Genomic DNA, 18,639 nt, shown 5'->3' with positions numbered 1-18,639 from the left:
TCACATCATGAACAGTCTGGTTAAGAAAGAGAAACAAGAAAATCTGCTGATTAACACAATTCTTATAACGGCAAAATATTATATACACAAAGACACATTTATGAAAATATAATGAGTTTTAATTGTATTGTAAATCCCTGAAGTGTATGAATTAGGGTCTGCAATGTGTGCAAAATGCTGAAATGTGTAAAATTGTACAAATAGACCCAGAATGTACAAACCTTAAATTTAAATTGAAGACAGTTTATGTTAATTTATCTATTTTAAATGTTATTTATTGTATTTTTATGTTGTATTATATAAAAATTGTTAATAAATTCTTTTGATAAAACAATTTAAAAATTATTTTAAATTGTTTTATTTTATGTTTGTATTTTGTGTGTTTCTGCCAGGTTTTTAATACCACGGTTTGTGATTTATGCTACAATGAAAAATGTAAAAAAGAAAGTTTTCTTATTACTGGTGAAATTCTTTATTCACACAAAACAACAGAAGAAAAATAAGTTAGATTGTTTAAGTTTTTAAATGTTTAATGATTATTTCTCTTTGTGAACTCTGCACTGCTTGTAAATAATCCCTGAAATGTGCATTTCTCTTTTTTTTTAAGTTAGTTTTTTTATTCTTCTTAGACTAGCTGATATAAATGAAGTTTTTTTTCACATATTTCTCTTGATATTAATTAATTGGGCTGTTGTTTGATCCATATTCACTTTACATATTCACATTTACAGTCTTTTTTATCATCAAATTCCCTCTTTGTGTTTCCCTGTTGAGCTGCGGTGGAAGTATAGTAACAAAAAGAGGGACTTTGACACTAAAAATACTGTAACGTTGAAAGATATCTACTTGATTTGAAGCTTCATATTAGCTTCAGATAAACTTTTAAGTACATTTTTGTACAGAAGGAGGACTGTGGATTTTAGATTGTAAGGTCATTATGAAGGGATCTTCTAATGGTCAGTATGAACAGGAGGAATGATTACAGCAAGAAAAACATGTTTTAATGTTCATTTGGGCTCCTGAATGTTGTTTTAAGACACACATGAAAAACTGTGAACTTGTCCTTTAACTTGCAACCTCTGTAGTTTCCAGCCTGATGATCTGTTTGACTATTTTACTGTCTTTTGTTTTCTTTTACAGTATTTTTACTATCAGCTGTGTGTATTTGGGTTGATCTACAGGTAGGTGTCAAGCTGATGCGTATAATCGCCCTCACAGGGACAAATAAAGTCGAATTTATTTATATTGTTTGTTGCTTTTTGTAATTGTTAAATCATCTTTATGCTGTTTTCTGTTGGATTAATCTGTTTCCAGTCTGGTATTCACGTTCATGTTTATCCAAATCAATCAATCCTCATTTTTAACTCTCTTTTCAATATATTTTCATATCATATATTGAATATATTTCACAAATTTAACATGGTAAATTTCTATTTTATATTATTTACCATTACTTGACTTTTGTGGTACTTATTTTCTTTTACTTTGTATATTTTAATCTAAATATGCACCACAACACCAGAGAAAATTCCTATTTGGAAATAAACCTGATTCTGATTAATAAACCATTTATTTCACCAGTTATGTAACGTACAGCAGAGATTCAGCTGCAGCAGATTCCCATTTGCAAAAAACCCCAAAACAATTCCTCATTCAAACACAAGTAGAAGAAGAAAATAAACAAACAGCCTTTTTTTTACTTTTATAAACTTAATGTTTATTCGTATATACATGAATATATTAATCTATAACCAAGAAAGGAGAGAATGTACAATGCAAAACAAAATCTCTATATACAAATCAATAAATAAACAAAGACATAATCAAGGACAGTTTTGTATTCTACATAAGTTTTTTGTGTTCTTGGGAAAAGTAGGAAAAGTAAAACAAAACAGACTGCATTTAGAAAAAGTTCTGAAATCCTTTTTGTTAAAATGGAAAATGGCACCCGAGCACAGTTCAGGGGAACGAAACAAAAACTTAAAACAAAAGAATAAAAACACACACACACACACACACACACCACGCCAGCTGGTTTCCAGTTTTAGTTTTTTTTTCTTCTTCTTCTTCTTCTTGTAAACGCAGCCTTTTTGTTCAAACTCGCACAGAATCAGGTCAAATCACAAAAAGGTACGTCATGTCAACAACGGGCTACGACGAAGAGCTCAACACGGACCAGTCCAAACATCGACCTCATCAGCACAGAGACGCTCGCGGGGTGGGGGGGGTGGGGGGGGGTTCGGGAAACTCACTCATGTGCACGATGAACCTCAAACCTGCCGGAGGAGCACGAGCACGTTTAAAGTAGAAGACGAAGCTGCTGCAGAAACCACAGATGTTACTGAGAACAGCTGGAAAAAAAAAAAACAACACAGAATCGCTGCTGCTCACTGTCGTTTTCATTTAAGGCCCAAAAGTTTGACAGTTTTCATTCCAACCAAACACTGTAGAAAAGAAGAAACTGACGCTGCGTTCAAGTGATGTCGGGAAAAATGAAATGCATCGGTAGCGTTAATGTCTTAAAGTTATTTTCTACTTTTCTTCTTGTCAAAAGACCAAAACCAACAATGAACTCATCTGCTAACATGTATTGTCTAAATATATCTTATTCCTCTGTGCTGTAAATCTCCGTTATTGTTCAAAGACTATTAAAAACACGTCAATGACACGTTAACATGAACACTCGATCACCCCACACACACATACACACCGTCCTGCTGCCAGAAATACTCACTACAGCACCTAACGTAGATCCTTCCACTACTGAAAAACAGTCCCCGACAAACGCGCTATTTCTTCCCGTTCGAGTGACGTTACTCAAGAACTAAAAGCTAAAAGCTGCAACAATTGCAAATGCAACTATTTTTGACAATTGAATAATTAAAGATTTGCTGGTTGCAGCTTCTGAAATGTGAGGATATGAAGCTTTTCTGTGTCATAAACAACACAGTGAGTAAATAGATCCAAAAAAAATCCACTATTTTCTGACATCTTTTAGACCAAAACGATTAATCGAGAAAATAATCGTCAGATTAATTGAGAATGAAATTAAAGGTTAGTTGCAGCCCGATTAAAAACTACAGTGTCCAGCTGTTGTAGGAAAAAGAGGAAGAGGAGGAGAGAGAGATGACAACGAAGGTCTCTGGCTGGAATCAAACCAGGAATGTTGCGGTTGTGAAGCATGAACAGCAACCATTCGGTCCTTTCATGGGATTTGTTGATGATAAGAAAAATATAGAATAATAACAGATTTATCCTTTAAGAAATTGGTCTAATTTATTAATCTGTACATCAGTTATAAGCCAGCTGTTATTGACTAGATTCAACTGATCATTGATTAGCTGCAGCAGCATTTCTCGCCAAAGTCAAGACATTTTTTTTTTTGAAACCATTAAGAGTTGAACACAAGTCAGTTTGTGACATCAAGTAGGAGAAACCAAAACACTGTTTGTACAGACGCGGCGCTGCATCGAAGGTCCTGTTTGCAAAGAGTTGTTTATATAAGAACACAGGTTGTAAATACTGTAAACGCGGTCTGTAATAGTCTCTTCTGTTGGGTTTTCACTACAGATGTGTTGGTTTTTATCCCTGAAACTTTGGCAAAAATATCTGAAAGGCTGTTTTAAAATGTTGAGCACCAGACGGAGGAACAGTAAAGTTAATTTCGACAGATTTTACACATAATCGACAGGGGGCTTAGCATAAAAACTCACCGTAAAGTGAGCAAGAGTTTCATGTGATTCAACCAGAAATGTAGCTGCAACATTTTTGTCACTAAACATAAAGTTTGGTTGGAATAAGAACCTGATTTTGGAGGCAGAGATGCTCCGGTTTTTAAAATTTGACAGACATACGGACACACGTGAGCGGTTTCTACGACGGCTTCGTCTGCACTTCATCTCACAAACGTCTTAGTTTCAAGTTTCTTGGATGCTAGTCTAATTCTCCACAGGGAGGCGACACTGGCTTCTGTAACAACTGTTTTATTTTTTTTTTGTTTGTTTTTTTTGTTTGTTTTTTAAATAGTGTTCTCACCCTTTTTTTTTTGTGTTTGTTTTTCAGAAAAATGCGACAACAAGTAAACATACAAACTTGATTTTTTTCACACTGTGAAAGCCTGTTAAACCTTTTTCTCTCTTTCCTTCATATTTTTGGCACATGTAGGGTCAACGCCTGTCACCAGGGATTCACTACTGACACCATTAAGGGGAAACAAGACATTTTATCCTTTTTTTTTGTTTGTTTTTTTTTTTGTTCACAGTGCTCGACGTGACGCCGCCGATCAAAAAAGACAGGCAGAGAGAGAGAGAGAGGGGGGGGGGGGTGGGGGGGGGGATTGAAAGGGGTCGAAGGTCACAGTGTTTACGAACAACATTCACGACAGCCGCTGATCCCCCGCCCCCCCCCTCCCTGCTCGCCGCTCCTCACCGTATATTGCTTTCGCAGGCTGTTTCCCCGCCCCCTCCCCCTCGGTCCAATCACGGCGCTTCATTCATTTGATCGTTAAAGAGAATTATGAACTTCATGCAGGTGAAAATAACAACAACAACAACGACAACAATAACAACAACAACAACAACAAAAAAAAAAGGCAAAACATGGTCGCAGTGCAATCCAGGCAAATGTAGTGTTTGTGTTCTGCGGTGATATGAACGACTCGTCAGGAAAAATCCAACCGTAGAGATTCAAGCGTTTGTTTGTTTTTTTTTTGGTGAACACACTTTCCTTTAATTGGTGATTTCCTACGTTTCCCAGAATGCTGTGCGACGGCACTTGATTAGAGTTGAAAGTCGATTAATCTGCAACAATTTTGGTAATCGATTAACGGCAGAACTGCTGCAAGGATCAGTCGATTTAACTGTTTAGTCGATTGAGTGAAAATTAATCTGCAACTGTTTTGATTAAAAAAAATGACTCCCAGCGATGAATCAATTAAGAAAAAAAAAAATTCCAACTGAATATCTTTGGGTTGTGGCTTGTCGGTCGGGACAAAAAGGGACGTTGAGTAATATATTAGAGGTTGCATCTTGGGTTTTGGGAAACATTTTCAACATTTTCCACCATTTTATGACATTTTATAAACCAGAATAATCATCAGACTAATCAATAATGAAAATATTTGTTAGTTGTAGTCCTAATATTTAGATTGACATATGGATTTTTAATTATCCTTTAGAGAATATTAAAAAAACCCACTTTAATTCTGGTTTAATAATCATATTAGTTTGTATGTATACATATTATTATTATTCCTCTTCCTGCATATAGATTTTTTTCTTGTTTGTGTGTATTTGTTTGATTTAGTGTTTAGTGTAAATTAATAAACTCAACTCTTTCTAGTCGGGCAAAAACTTCCATATGAAGCCACCTTGTGTTCTGGGAAGCACTTTCACTATTTTCCAACATCTTAGAGACTAAAATAAAATGACTAGATTAATTGTTCACATAAATAAATGTTATGTGTGAAAGCAGAGAGAAACTGAAGCCCTTTAAAATCAGTGTTGATGTTGATTTTCTAGCTGTTAGGATTCGTATCCACAGGAACTAAAGAAATACACCAAAATGGACCCAAAAACAGTGGAAAGTACGTCACCAAAAACAGCTTTTTTTATATAAAAACAGTGATGAGATGTTTCCGGTTGGATTTTCCCTTTAAAAAGAAACAGAGAAAAAAGAGAAGAGTCGTGTGCAGCGTCGCTGTCGTTCATCTGGACTCCTGCACACGTTTTCTCCAGACTCCAGGTTTTAAGATTTAAAGGAGCTTCTCTTTATTCTGACGAGTTGTTTTTTTTTTTGACTAGTTTTCCAGATCTGGAATTCATCAAAGTTACAGCCGGAGAGGAAAAGACTCTGCTGCTGCTGCCGTCATCATCACCGGCGGACGACACCGCACGAGAAAAAAAAAACGTCCTGCTGGATAAATCAGCGAGGACGCTGCGGGTGTGCGTCCGCATCACAGGCCTGTCATGGCACATTCGGAGAGCGGTTTACTGATGGATATGAAGGAAGAGCCGCCATGTTGTAAGAATGAGAACTGAACCACGGGGGTTAAATCAAAACATCGGTCTGCTGTTACATTGAGTTTGTTTTAAATTTTGGATGTTTCTGTATGTTTATAAGACTTTTTGGGAACCTCTTGAAAACATTTATCCTAATATATAATAATTAATTTGAATATATACAATTAGTTTATTTACTTTTACTTCAAAAGTCTGCTTTTGGTGCCTTATTGTAGATGGTAAAAGTGTCATTTTTGAGGCTTCTTCCAAAAAAAAACCACTTTTACTCTCAAAAGAATACAGTCAAATTTAATTAAATTAAATATTTTTAAGTTTTGCGCTGATTTATGGAAGCCAATTTATTCCAGGAAAAGACAAAATGTTAGTTTTTTATGTATTAAGTTTCTTATTAATTATCAACTAATTTTACTTTCATTCAAAATATTTAATTTTTTTTTGTCTTTTCTTGGCAGAACCGAGCTTCCGTACGTTAGCAAAAAAAGATGTTTCTGTCGTCTTCCAACATGGCGGCCGGCGGTCAGGAAGTAAAGAGAGAGAGAGAGTGGTGCAGCTTGTTCGACCTCCTCAGAAAGATAATTAGCAGCACCATGTCAGAGCAGAGAGATGCAAAAAAAAAAAAATGTACAAAACAAATAAAACAAAACAAAAAAAAAAAAAGTCAATATCTCGTGACGATTCTATTAACAAAAATCTCATGGTCCATTTCAAAAGAATATACTGCACAGTCGGTGTTAATGGATATTTATATACACTCAGTCTTTTTTTGTTTTGTTTTCAGCTCACTTGTTCTCCTCTCAGGAACGTTTTTGTCTTCGGTCAAGTGCGAGTTAAAGACCGCCACATCCTTCCTGGTGTAGTGGTTACGATTCATAATAATAATAATAAAAAAAAAAAATAAAAAAAAGAAAAGAAAACAGTGGCATGTGACTCATGGCTGTGCCCACTGGATTTTGACACAATGTCTCCATTTCAGACCACTTTTCAGACCTTTTTTTTTTTTTGTGGGTTTTTTTTTTTTTTTTTTTGTAACATGGCAGCGTTCAGAAGTTTAAAAGGTCCGTCCACGTCAGCGTCGCCGGTGTGTTTTTTTTTTTAAACGAGTCCCGGCTGTCCAGCGGAGAACAAAACGTTCAGTGCTGCGGTCCCACAAAACACTTCCGACATCAGGAAACCTCTGGGGGGAGGAGGGGTGGTGGGGGGGTGAGACGGTAAAGGCGATGGTACACTCACAACAAAAAGTTCCCTGAAAAATAGAAACACATTCGAACACCCAGCTGGGACACACATCTGTGTGTGCACGCGCTCGCTGCGGCTTCGTATCGTCCGTTTATGTACACTCCATGCCAGTAGGGGGCGTGCATGAAGACTGAAGAGTAGGGGGGGGGGGGAATTGTGGGAATTAAAAAAAATGCTTTAAATTGAAAGTGCGTGAAACTAAAATGTTTGAAAGCTGACCAGGTGATGTTAAGATGTAAACAGTTGTAAACAAAAGATGATGGAAATGAAATGAATCTGCTTTTTCCCCCAAACAGCAGCGTGATATTTCAAACCGACGCTGCTTTTTTTTTCCTTTTTCCCTACAAAACGATATCCTTTGGTTTCCATGAACTCTTCCGCAGCCTCTTCTGGAAACTATCAGGAGGAAGTTTCCCGCGACAGCCTTTTAACGTCCACCGGAGGGTCCTGATGACGCGACGCGGCTAAGGTGCTCCTCTGCTTCCCGTGAACACACAGGAAGGTTGCTTTGCTATCTCCTCTGGCATCTCAGTGTTCATCCAGTCGCTACCAAAACTCAGATACTTCAGGTTAGTTGGCCTCCGACGGACCTGAAACAGAAACGTCTCTTCTGAGGAGCGGAGACTGGCAACGGGGAGGGGGGGGTGGGGGGGGGGGGGGGGTGAGAGGGTAGGGGGGGAGTTGGGGCAGGAAGTGGCGCGTTTTCTCCTCAGAAAATCCCTTTAGCGATTTTCAGTCCCTTCTGTTTCATGCGAGGCAGCGTCGAACTGGCCACGTTCTTGGCCCGCACCGGCCTGGTCGGGCCGCGCTTCTTCAGCACAAAGTCGTAGTTGGCAGTGGAGTTCATGGCGTAGAAGACGTTGGCGTTGTCTGGGATCCGAAGCTCTGCGAGACAGAGAGACAGGAGAGAGAGAAGAAAACGACATGTAGTGAGTCTAAACAGATCTGTTTCCGTAGTTACAACAACTCTAACGGAGTCTTCTCTCTAGAGGATCACATCACACCAGTTTCCTGGTATCAGATTGAGATTCTTCATGACCGCAGCTGCAAAAAACATCATAAAACATGTGCAACAAAATTTTATTAACCTTCTTTTCAATGACTATTAATGACCAATAAAAAAAACTGTTTAAGCAGTTTGTATTTATAAGATTTGAGAGAGAGTTGAATGTCTTTAAGACCTGATCTGATGACATGTGTGGACAAATGGCCCAGAAAGACAGAGATTTCTTAATAATTTACATTTGAAAATAAATAAACAGAATTTATTTCTTCTTCTCTCTGACTGTCTGCAGAACTCTCGTCACATCTGTGTCGAGACAAACGTTGTTTTGTTTTTATTTTTTTTTTTTACCTTTGTCCTCGGAGATTTTCTGCATCAGCTCGTATTCCTCGGTCTTCTCTCGATCCAGGTTGTGTTTGATCATGGCTTTCCTGATGACGGCTGGAGTCTTATCTTGACTCGTCACCTGAAATCGTGAGAGAAACGTCAAACCTGTTTATGAATATTGAGTGAAATTAAAGGAATTCTCACAACATGTTGAAAGGACATTGAAACCAGATCCGTTAAAGAGGCTGAAAACTAAAATATCATGTGAGTTATACAGTATTCTTGTGTCTTCTGTACAAGTGACTCCTCAGAGAACTAATCAAATACTCGAGTTTTTATTCTTTGAGTTGTGAGTTTCAGAGATAATGAGATCTCTGAGGAACACCAAAGACTGGAGTTTGCTTTGTCCCAAAATCTGCCAGAGTGATACTAAACTGAATATTTGATAGAAAATGTAAAATTTATATAAACTGTCACAAGTACACAGTAATTTGATCATGTTTTTAAGTAAGTAAGTAAGTTAAGTATTGATTAATTCATTAAATTCATTCATTAAAATAAGAACAATCTTGTTTACGTTTATCACATATTACTGATATTTACTAATAATGTTTGTTTGTCAGCTTTAATGCAGAAGCAGCTTGCTGATAAAGATAAAGAGTCTTATATTTAATGCTCAAACGTGCTACTATGAACTGTTTTTGTAAATTAAATATATATTTTTAGAGAGAATCAGCCCCTCTCCGTTTCCTCACCAGGATGCTCTTGTACATGTTGCCGTTCTCCACGTCCAGGCTGACCCTGATGATGCAGCAGTCGTCCACCTGCTGGTTGTACAGCGGCAGCGACAGAGTCGAGTAGTTCGACACCGCCGACACCGAGCGTTTGTGTGAGCGGGAGGCCGACAGCGGGGTGGAGGAGGAGACCGAGGAGGAGGAGGCGCTGCTGGAGCCGGAGGCCGAACCGGAGCTGGAGCCCATCCCCGAGGTGTCCAGAGACGACAGCGACGTACACTCCCAGAACTGAACAACAGCAGAGCAGAGCGGCAGGTGAGTTTACAGTAGTAGATAGGATTAGGGTTATGGGTTAGGGTTATTGTTAGGATTAGAGTTATTGTTAGGATTAGAGTTATTGTTAGGTTTAGAGTTATTGTTAGGGTAGGGTTATAATTAGGATTAAGGTTATTGTTAGGGTTATTGTTAGGGTTATTGTTAGGATTAGAGTTATTGTTAGGGTAGGGTTATAATTAGGATTAGGGTTATTGTTAGGGTTATTGTTAGGGTTATTGTTAGGATTAGAGTTATTGTTAGGGTAGGGTTATAATTAGGATTAGGGTTATTGTTAGGGTTATTGTTAGGGTTATTGTTAGGATAGGGTTATAATTAGGATTAGGGTTATTGTTAGGGTTATTGTTAGGATAGGGTTATAATTAGGATTAGGGTTATTGTTAGGGTTATTGTTAGGGTTATTGTTAGGGTTATTGTTAGGATAGGGTTATAATTAGGATTAGGGTTATTGTTAGGTTTGGGGTTATTGTTAGGTTTAGGGTTATTGTTAGGGTTATTGTTAGGATAGGGTTATAATTAGGATTAGGGTTATTGTTAGGATGGGGTTATAATTAGGATTAGGGTTATTGTTAGGGTTATTGTTAGGATAGGGTTATAATTAGGATTAAGGTTATTGTTAGGGTTATTGTTAGGATAGGGTTATAATTAGGATTAAGGTTATTGTTAGGTTTAGGGTTATAATTAGGATTAAGGTTATTGTTAGGGTTATTGTTAGGATAGGGTTATAATTAGGATTAGGGTTATTGTTAGGTTTAGGGTTATTGTTAGGGTAGATTATTTAATTATTCATTGATCTGTTTTTTTTGCTGCAAGCACAAGTCCAAAGATATTTAATTTATAATGATATATAGCAGAGAAAAACAGCAAATCCTCACATTAGGGAAGCTGGAAACAGGAAATGTTTTGTACATTTGCTTGATAAATTACTTAAAAGACTAATCAAAACAAGTGTTGTTTTATTTGAACAGACATATTGAGCATTCAGAAGCATATAAAATAATTCTACCTTAAGCTCTTCTCATCATATTTGGTTAAACATGGTAAGTTTGTTTTTAACTGATATCTATAAGCGTCCCTGATTAGATTTTAAAGAGTTAAAAAACTCAGAACTCCTTGTGTTTGCTGACCTCCAGTGGTTTAACAGGTGTGCAGGTGTACTTCAGGACACTGTGACATCACTGTTCAGCATAATTACTTCTAACTCTAACTACAGAGAGGGCAGCAGCAACAACACTGCTTTTCTTCAGTTTTTCAAGTTATTCTTTGTTTTGTTTCATTTTCTTTTAATTAAAATATAAATTAAATTTAAAAAAAAAAAACATTCTGTTACCGTTGAGGTCGTATCTGCTGGCGGAGCTTCTCTCCCCAAAGCAGAGACAGAAAGTTTCACTGAGGGTGTCGACGTCTTGAGAGGGACAAAAAACCAGAAACACCAGGAAGTCACACAGGTGAACGAAGCAACCAGAGAAAGTGGAAAATATGAATTGTTACCCGATTTTAAATCAATCCAATAATAAACAGTCACATAAAAACCAGTAAAATGTTCTTGTATTTCGTATAAAATACCAGAATCTTGGTAGATTTTTGTGGTGACTTCTTTCTTGCATCTTTCCTCCTCACCTTCCTCTCGTGTCCCTCGGGGGAATCGGACAGGAAGCTAGCGTTCACGTCCTCCAGGTCTGAACCGCTGGAGCTGACGGAGGTGACGCTGAGGGCGTCGCCGCTGTCCCCGCCGCCTCCTTGGTACGGTCTGTAGTGGGAGTGGTCGAAGGACTTGGAATGAGAGCCTGGAGCGCCGCTGGAGCCGGCCTCCGTCAGCTGCCGGCTGGAGAAGATGAGAAAATAACAGAAGATCAGAAAGAATAACACAACAGAGAGACAGACAAGTATATATAACATTAGAAATGTGTGTGTTGTTGAGCTCAGTCTGCATTAATTTTGCTGTATGTTATGATTATTAGTGATTATACCGTCTCTGTATCTCGGTTTTGGTCGACGGCGTCACTTACTCGCTCCAGCGTTTCATGATTCCTCCGTTTTTCTTGGCTCTGAGTGTGTTGCTGGCCGACTCCGACAGAGGCTCGATCTCACAGGACAGATTGTAGCTGCAGGAACAGAATGTCAGGACGAAGACGACGTTAATTTAAACTCATCTAACAGTCTTGTTATTCAGAGCCATGCTGTCGTTTCCATCCTGCACCGATATGCCGACAAACTGAGTCATCGCTCTATGATGATGATGATGATGATGATGAAGTGATGGTGTTGATACTGAATGAAAAAGTGAAAGTGACTGACCTCTCGGCCTCGCTGAGCTTCTCCACGCCTGCAAACCACTCTCTGAAGTGGCTGTCCTGAGTGAAACTGTAGTTGTTGGAGGCCAACTGGAGCAGTTTGATCTGAGCGATCACCTCGAACTCCTGCAGGTAGAGAGCAGAGCGGGAAACAGGAAGGAAAAGATATTAGTTGTCAGATTTTGATTCGTCTGATTTGTTTTTGTCTGCTTGAGCTCAGATGTGCTTCCTCTATCTTTCACCTACACATGTTTATGTTCGTGGTTTTATTTCTTGATTAATTGATTAGTTGTTTGGTCCATAAAATGTCAGAAAATGGTGAAAAATATCGATAACTGTTTCCTAAAGTTCAAGATGACGTTATCAAATGTCTTGTTTTGTCCACAACTCAAATATATTCAGTTTACTGTCATAAACGACTAAAGAAACCAGAAAATATTCACATTTGAGAAGCTTAAATAATAATTTAATAGTTGGCAACTAATCAGTTAATTGACTAATCGTTATATACAAGAAAATGAATTTACCTTTCTTCTCTTCTCAAAGTTGATCAGACCACCCTGAAATATGACACAAAAAATAAACATGAGTGACAGTAAAAACATAATAATCTGTCAAAGTAGATGAGAAAAGAAAAAACTTATCACAGTATAAAATCATGCTTCACAGCAGTCTGACCTCAGTGTAGTCCTTCATGGCAGTGTCCATCATCACCAGGTCCGTCAGGAAGGTGCCCAGGTAGGGAATCGTGCCCTGCATCACTCCCTGATCACAGAGGAACAATCAGAGGTTAACATGGAGGCTGGAAAACTGACATTCATAGAGACATTTTTATGTAAAATGCCTCAGACAAAAGCCAGTTACCCAAACAGTAACTGTAAGAGTTTTATCTTAAAAACAACAGGCTGAATTTGCAGCATCTCGTCTGTTTCTCCTCAGATTCGGACAGACTGCAGTGACTTCCGCTGCCACTAGATGGAGCTGTTGGTCTAATATTGATGCTGCAGGAGAGATGCTTAATGATCTCAGTGTTACGAGGCAGCTGCCGGGGGGCTGAATGTGTGTGAATGTTTGGATCACTGATGATGAAAATAACCCCTCTGTGAGGAAAGTTAGTCATCAGAAAGTGTTGTTTGTTTGTTTGTTGGACTGACCAGGTCTCTCTGCTGTTGGTGTCTCCTCTGAGCTCGTTTGGGGTTGATTTCCAAAGTGGCGAACTTGGAAGTGCCCTCCTATAGAATAAAAACAGACAGTCCATCCTCATTAAATACACACAAAAACACAGAAATATACTGCAATTTGTCAAATCTGGTGTAAAAATTCCTCATAATTCACCTGCAGTCCTTCATTAAAACACATAACAACAATAAAAAAAATGTAACAGCATGTTTTTCCATGAGTGTCAGTTTTTAAAACTGGTGCAGCTGCAAAACAGTTTAGACTTTTTTTTAAATACCTCATTTAACTGCAAAAATATGTCACCATGTTTGAATGTGTAACAGGTGTGTCGGTGGGTGTCTCTTCTTCTCTTATTGCGGGTATATTTACCTACATGACCTTTATCAGGTACCAAAACAATACAAAAAAAAATATATCAATAATGCCTAATTTCCTAATATCCAACGTTTTCATAAACAAAAGATCGCACTCACTCTGTTGCTAATTTGACAGTAAATATTAACAGACCGACTCCTAGAAATAAAAGTCACAAAACGTTCTGAAACCACAAAAAATAGTAAAATCAACAGGCAGATGGCAGCGTTGACTTTAACAGCTTATAACTTCCTGATGTGGTGACCCAGCAATGTAGTACAGCACAAAAACTGAGAGACACTAGAAAAGACTGGTCAGAGTTGAAGCAGCAAGGTCAAAACATCATGAATTTCAGTCCCTTTATATGCATCAAAATCCAAAAACACTGTATCCTACATTTCCCATAATGCAACTCAGCAGCTTTTTATTCTTCCTGCCTCATAAACACTCTCATGTTTCAAAAACAGGTTTTCTGTGAGAAACTTCTCCGAGCCAAAGCTGAGATAAACAAGCTGTAAACATCGTCCTGTAAAACTGGTGGAGTCGCCCTTTAATGCATGAATTAAATGGCAGATTTTGCATTAAAAAAAAAACAACTGAAGTCACTGTTTTTCCTAACAGAAAGGATCTGATGTTATTATTGTTTGTGCAGCCAGAGCGTGCAGCTGGCCTCGATGTTCCAGAGTCAGAGGATCAGTGTTCAGGTCTTTTTGGGGTTATTAAGCAACATGGAACTTTTTTTTTTTTTTAAATTCAGCTTACAAGTCTCCCAAAAGCTTCTGGCATCGTTAACTGACCCACACTGAACCTGCTCTTTTAACATGTCGCTGTGTTTACATATTTTTTCATTTCCTGAGTACTTTTTTGGCCCTAAACCAACACAAAAAGTCTCTAAAAGTCTTTCGGGAATGACTGTAATTACAGAGCGTGACCCTCTTTTCCTTCGACACAGTTCTCGCTGCGAGTCTGAGAAAATGTGAGAGAAAAATCCACCTCTGAGCGTTCCCAGTCACATTCCTCGGTGATGTAACGCTGAGAGGCCTCCCGCAGCCCCTCGTGTAACCCGAGCTGACTGAGCTGAGTGACGGCGGCCTGGCCTGAGCAGATAGAGCGGAGAGAGAGAGAGAGAGAGAGAGAGAGAGAGAGAGGAGACGCCCCGAGGTGCTCTTTTACACACGAATCGGGTCAGAGCTGTTATCTACACCTGCCAAAGAAGGTTTCCTCCCTTTGACGTCAGCAGGGATTCCCTCGGAGGAAGCGTTACATCAGTAAACGTCTCAGGTTTATAAAAAGGTTGTAGAGACGAGATCAGAGATGTGTTTACTTACAGATCTGTACACATCTGAACTGTTTTATGACTGATTTATACCTTATAAGGCTTCTTTAAACTATACAGCTGGTGATATTCTTTAAACCAATGATCTGATCCAACTAACAAGCCTGATATATCTTATTCCTCTGTGCCGTAGAGCTTCGTTTTTGTCCAAAAGCTATTAAAAAAGCTGGCATGTTCCTTCATTAACATGAACACACACTGCGATTTATTTTGACTTAATCCCCCCTCCATACACACACACACACACACACACCGTCCGGCTGCCAGAAATACACACAAGAGCACTAAATGTAGATTCATCCACTGCTGAAAGTAGTCCCCAATAAATGCATGTTTGTAAGTTCCACATTTTGCACGTGTGACTGACTTATAAACAAGTTAATGTGGGTTTGAATCGAGTTTTCATGTTCAAGACTATTTTTACTTCATCTGAACAGCATCTTCCTACAGGTTAGTGGAGTTAAAAGTGCTTTACAGATGACGACGCAAATGTAAACAGTAGAACAATTTGAGACTAATGCACACTGGAAATAAAAATGAGTAAAATGTAATAATAACACCGATGAAATAGATTCAAAAATACAAAAAAACTACATAAAATAGATCAAATTGATCCTTTTTCAGTGTTAATATTTAGCTTATTATGACAACAGCAGTATATGTAGCACGTAAATCTGTCGTCTCATTTCCTGTACAGTCACTGTCATCTCCTGCTGATCTCGTCCCGAGTGCGTCACTACGTGCTGCAAAACACTCAGCGGGTGTCGACACCTTTCTGCGTTTACCTCCGTAAATCACGTTAACGATGACAGCGACCTGTCAGCTGTGCACGGAGCCCACCCGGGTCGTCACGGGTGATACATGGATGCTGTGATCCAAACCGTCACCGTGGTAACAAGGTGTTTCTGCCATGCAGGATGTTCCTCTGCAGCTGTACTGAGTCAGATGTGAGGAAGTCCAGCGGTGGGACGGGTACATCCTGCTGCCCCTGCTGCTCCACGGCCACGCGTAGCCGTTATATAACTCATGTAGATTGATTAATTGGTTTGTTTGATAAATAAGGACGGATTAGAGTCAAATATCACTCCTCAACAGACATGAAGATGTTTCAGGGAGAAACTACATCTTTTTTCTGGCACTCCTCTATCTTATTATCTGATAATTTAAGGTACACTTTGATATATTGTTATGTCTACTGTAAGGCTGTTAAAGCTCTGGAGCCCGTTAGCCTCGTTCATAACGTGCAGATTTACACATCGCTGGTTGCATCACACAAACCAGTTGTTACGTAGAGATGAGTTGTGACTAAATATTTCCAGCTGCTAACTGCAGGTCCAACTGTTGCTCGAGCTTCTTGAATGAATCAACTGACAAAGCAGATTTCTAACATGCAAGATGAGACAACATGAGATCATTTCCACCTTTGACACATTTAACTAACCTGTAGGACACTGACTGACTGTCTGAAATTTACAGTTTTCAGTGAAATGAGGTGTTTGCAATCTGTGTGTAAGCAGTGCTCACTCTAAGAACTACAGTAACTCGATAGTACAATAAAGATATCACAATATCTATATAATATTAGTTATTATTATAATATAAGATTCAGTGTCTTTGTGTTGTTTCATGGCCTTTGTTATCATGATTGTGCAGCACTTTGATCAACTGTTGTTGTTTTTAAATGTGCTTTATAAATAAATTTGATTTGATTTGATTTGATTTGTGAGTAAAACTGGTTTGACCTCATTTTCAACAAGCTTCAACATGTGATTTCTATTTTTGTATTTGAGGACTTGTTGTCTGCTTGTTTGGGGGTCGATCGTTTCAGTGTGACCCACCTTCACCAGCAGCTCTCGGCTGAGAGAGTAGTTGTTGTCGTCTGAGAAGATCTCGGACAGCTCGCGGAAGGTGCGGAAACTCTCCCTGCGGACCGACGCAGAGGTCGGTGAGGAAAGAAAGAAAGAAAACGGAAACCCGCCGCTGTTAGTTACAGGCTGACTTTCGTATCGTCAGCGCTACGTGGATTTCATCGGAGTTTTTAAAAAAAACCTACCGTGACACTTCCTCCCAGGTCCTCTTCAGGCGGTGGATGGCGTTGCACTGCAGGGCGGAGAGGATGGCTCGCAGCGAGGAGAAGTTCTTCAGGATCCGACACTCCTGAACACAACAGGAACAACGATCCAGTCAGAGAAAGAGACAAACTGACATCAATTCATTTCTAAGTGCAAATAAACCAAACGGCGGTTGCTCACCCGGGCCACGTCTATCCATCTCTCCAGCAGCCGGGCTCTCTGGTTGGGCTTCAGCGTCGGGTTGCTCAGGCAGGTGGTGATGACACAGTTGGTGACAGAGTTGAACTGGGCCACAGTGGCTCTGATAGTGGGAGCCAGGTGCTCTTTCCCCTTCTTGTCTCGCTGAGACCAAATCCCCCCCAGGCAGTGGTAGGGCACCACCTTCTTAAACAGATCCTGGACGGAAATAGAGACAGATAAATACTTTATTAATCCTGAGAGAAACTCACGTGTCGATGCGGCAGCGTACAGAGGAAATCACGCCGAGAATAAAAGTTAAACTGAGAGAAAATAGTGTTTTTATCAGCTGGGAATTCACATTAGAGGTGTAATGATATGAGACATGCTAACATACAAGTACATTTTCACTGTAATGGATAAAAACATACAGTATAAAAGTCAAATAGGACTGAAATAGGACAATAGTGGCAACAATAAGATGTTCAAATATACACAAATATATCCGGTGTATGCCAGTAAAACTGACATTAACAGATAATCATATAAATGCTTTCTATAAAGCAGCATCATAAATGTCCAGTAGTGTTTGGAGCGAGTGTGGATGAGATGTGAATAATGTATTTCAAGGCGTGTTTTGAGTGATTTAGACCGTGTGATCATGTTGTTTCAATCTGGAACAAGTTTTTAAAGAGAGAGACTCCACCGATGTCACACACACACACACATATAAAAGGTCAGTTTACTGGTCATTAGGAGAATTACTCAGCCTGTGAAAGCAGCTGCTGTGATGAAATAATTAAATAAAGACGTGTGATGTCTGCTGTGGCTCTCTGGAAGGTGACATCAGCAGGTGGTTATTTCTGCTTCGGGATTAGAGCCAATAACTTTTCATCTACTAACGGCAAGAGTTTACTGTCAGTTTACTATCATAGAGGACTGAAGAAACCAGAAATATTCACATTTAAGAAGCTGGAGACAGAGAATTTTTGCATTTTTTCTTAAAAAAATGACTCAAAACAATTCATTGATTATCAAAATAGTAAATAGTCTTATCGTTGAAGCTCTAGATTACAAAAAGATGTGCAAATTTGGCTGAGAAATGATGGGATGTGTGAAAGTGTGTCCAGGTACATAGTCATGCAGATTCTCTAAGAGTTTGGATAAAAATATACAGTATATAAGTCTAAACAAACTGGAACGGGTCATACTGGTGATGATGTGTATGCAAGTAAAACAGAAATTAACAGATTTAGAGACATTAATGATTAACAGATAAATGCCAGAAAGTTGTATAAATGATCTATAAAATGTGTTTAGAGAGAGTGTGATGTTCTGTGGTGAAGAGAAATGTGGATAATTAATTAAAAACAGAATGAATACAGTGTTTAAATATAGTTTTAAGTGAGTTGAGTTGAGACTAAGTGGTTTTTAAGAAAAGGTAACTACGCCAGTTTCACACATAAAAGTCAGTTTGCTGGTCGTTTAAAGTCCTCTAACTTTATAGATATGTAATATTAAAACAATGAAGCACCTCTTTAAAAGCCTTCATTGATGGTGGATTTAAAAATCAT

The 18,639-nt window shown here is 38.7% G+C and overlaps 1 protein-coding gene across 4 annotated transcripts in view; it reads right to left on the bottom strand.

Moving 5' to 3' along the window:
- Window positions 1–2,025: 2,025 nt before the first annotated feature.
- LOC122967885 (ral guanine nucleotide dissociation stimulator-like) overlaps window positions 2,026–18,639 on the bottom strand; it is a 73,393-nt gene continuing 56,779 nt past the window's right edge. For 3 of the 4 annotated variants that reach the window (XM_044332703.1, XM_044332694.1, XM_044332680.1), the window contains exons 6-18: window positions 17,069–17,284; window positions 16,870–16,973; window positions 16,655–16,739; window positions 13,102–13,179; window positions 12,626–12,712; window positions 12,475–12,507; window positions 11,952–12,073; window positions 11,663–11,758; window positions 11,220–11,478; window positions 10,984–11,058; window positions 9,342–9,608; window positions 8,611–8,725; window positions 2,026–8,141 (exon numbers count right to left, since the gene is read on the bottom strand). In XM_044332703.1, coding sequence (XP_044188638.1) covers window positions 7,966–8,141; window positions 8,611–8,725; window positions 9,342–9,608; window positions 10,984–11,058; window positions 11,220–11,478; window positions 11,663–11,758; window positions 11,952–12,073; window positions 12,475–12,507; window positions 12,626–12,712; window positions 13,102–13,179; window positions 16,655–16,739; window positions 16,870–16,973; window positions 17,069–17,284 — 1,713 coding nt within the window. In that variant the 3' untranslated portion in view covers window positions 2,026–7,965. The remainder of the gene's footprint in view (window positions 8,142–8,610; window positions 8,726–9,341; window positions 9,609–10,983; window positions 11,059–11,219; window positions 11,479–11,662; window positions 11,759–11,951; window positions 12,074–12,474; window positions 12,508–12,625; window positions 12,713–13,101; window positions 13,180–16,654; window positions 16,740–16,869; window positions 16,974–17,068; window positions 17,285–18,639) is intronic. The other variant, XM_044332685.1, reaches the window with a different exon arrangement.

Source organism: Thunnus albacares, chromosome 2 (genome assembly GCF_914725855.1).
Source record: "Thunnus albacares chromosome 2, fThuAlb1.1, whole genome shotgun sequence".
Taxonomy (NCBI): Eukaryota; Metazoa; Chordata; class Actinopteri; order Scombriformes; family Scombridae; genus Thunnus; species Thunnus albacares.
The sequence above is the reverse complement of the archived record's forward strand: the minus strand, read 5'-3'. Positions and strand labels throughout refer to the sequence as shown.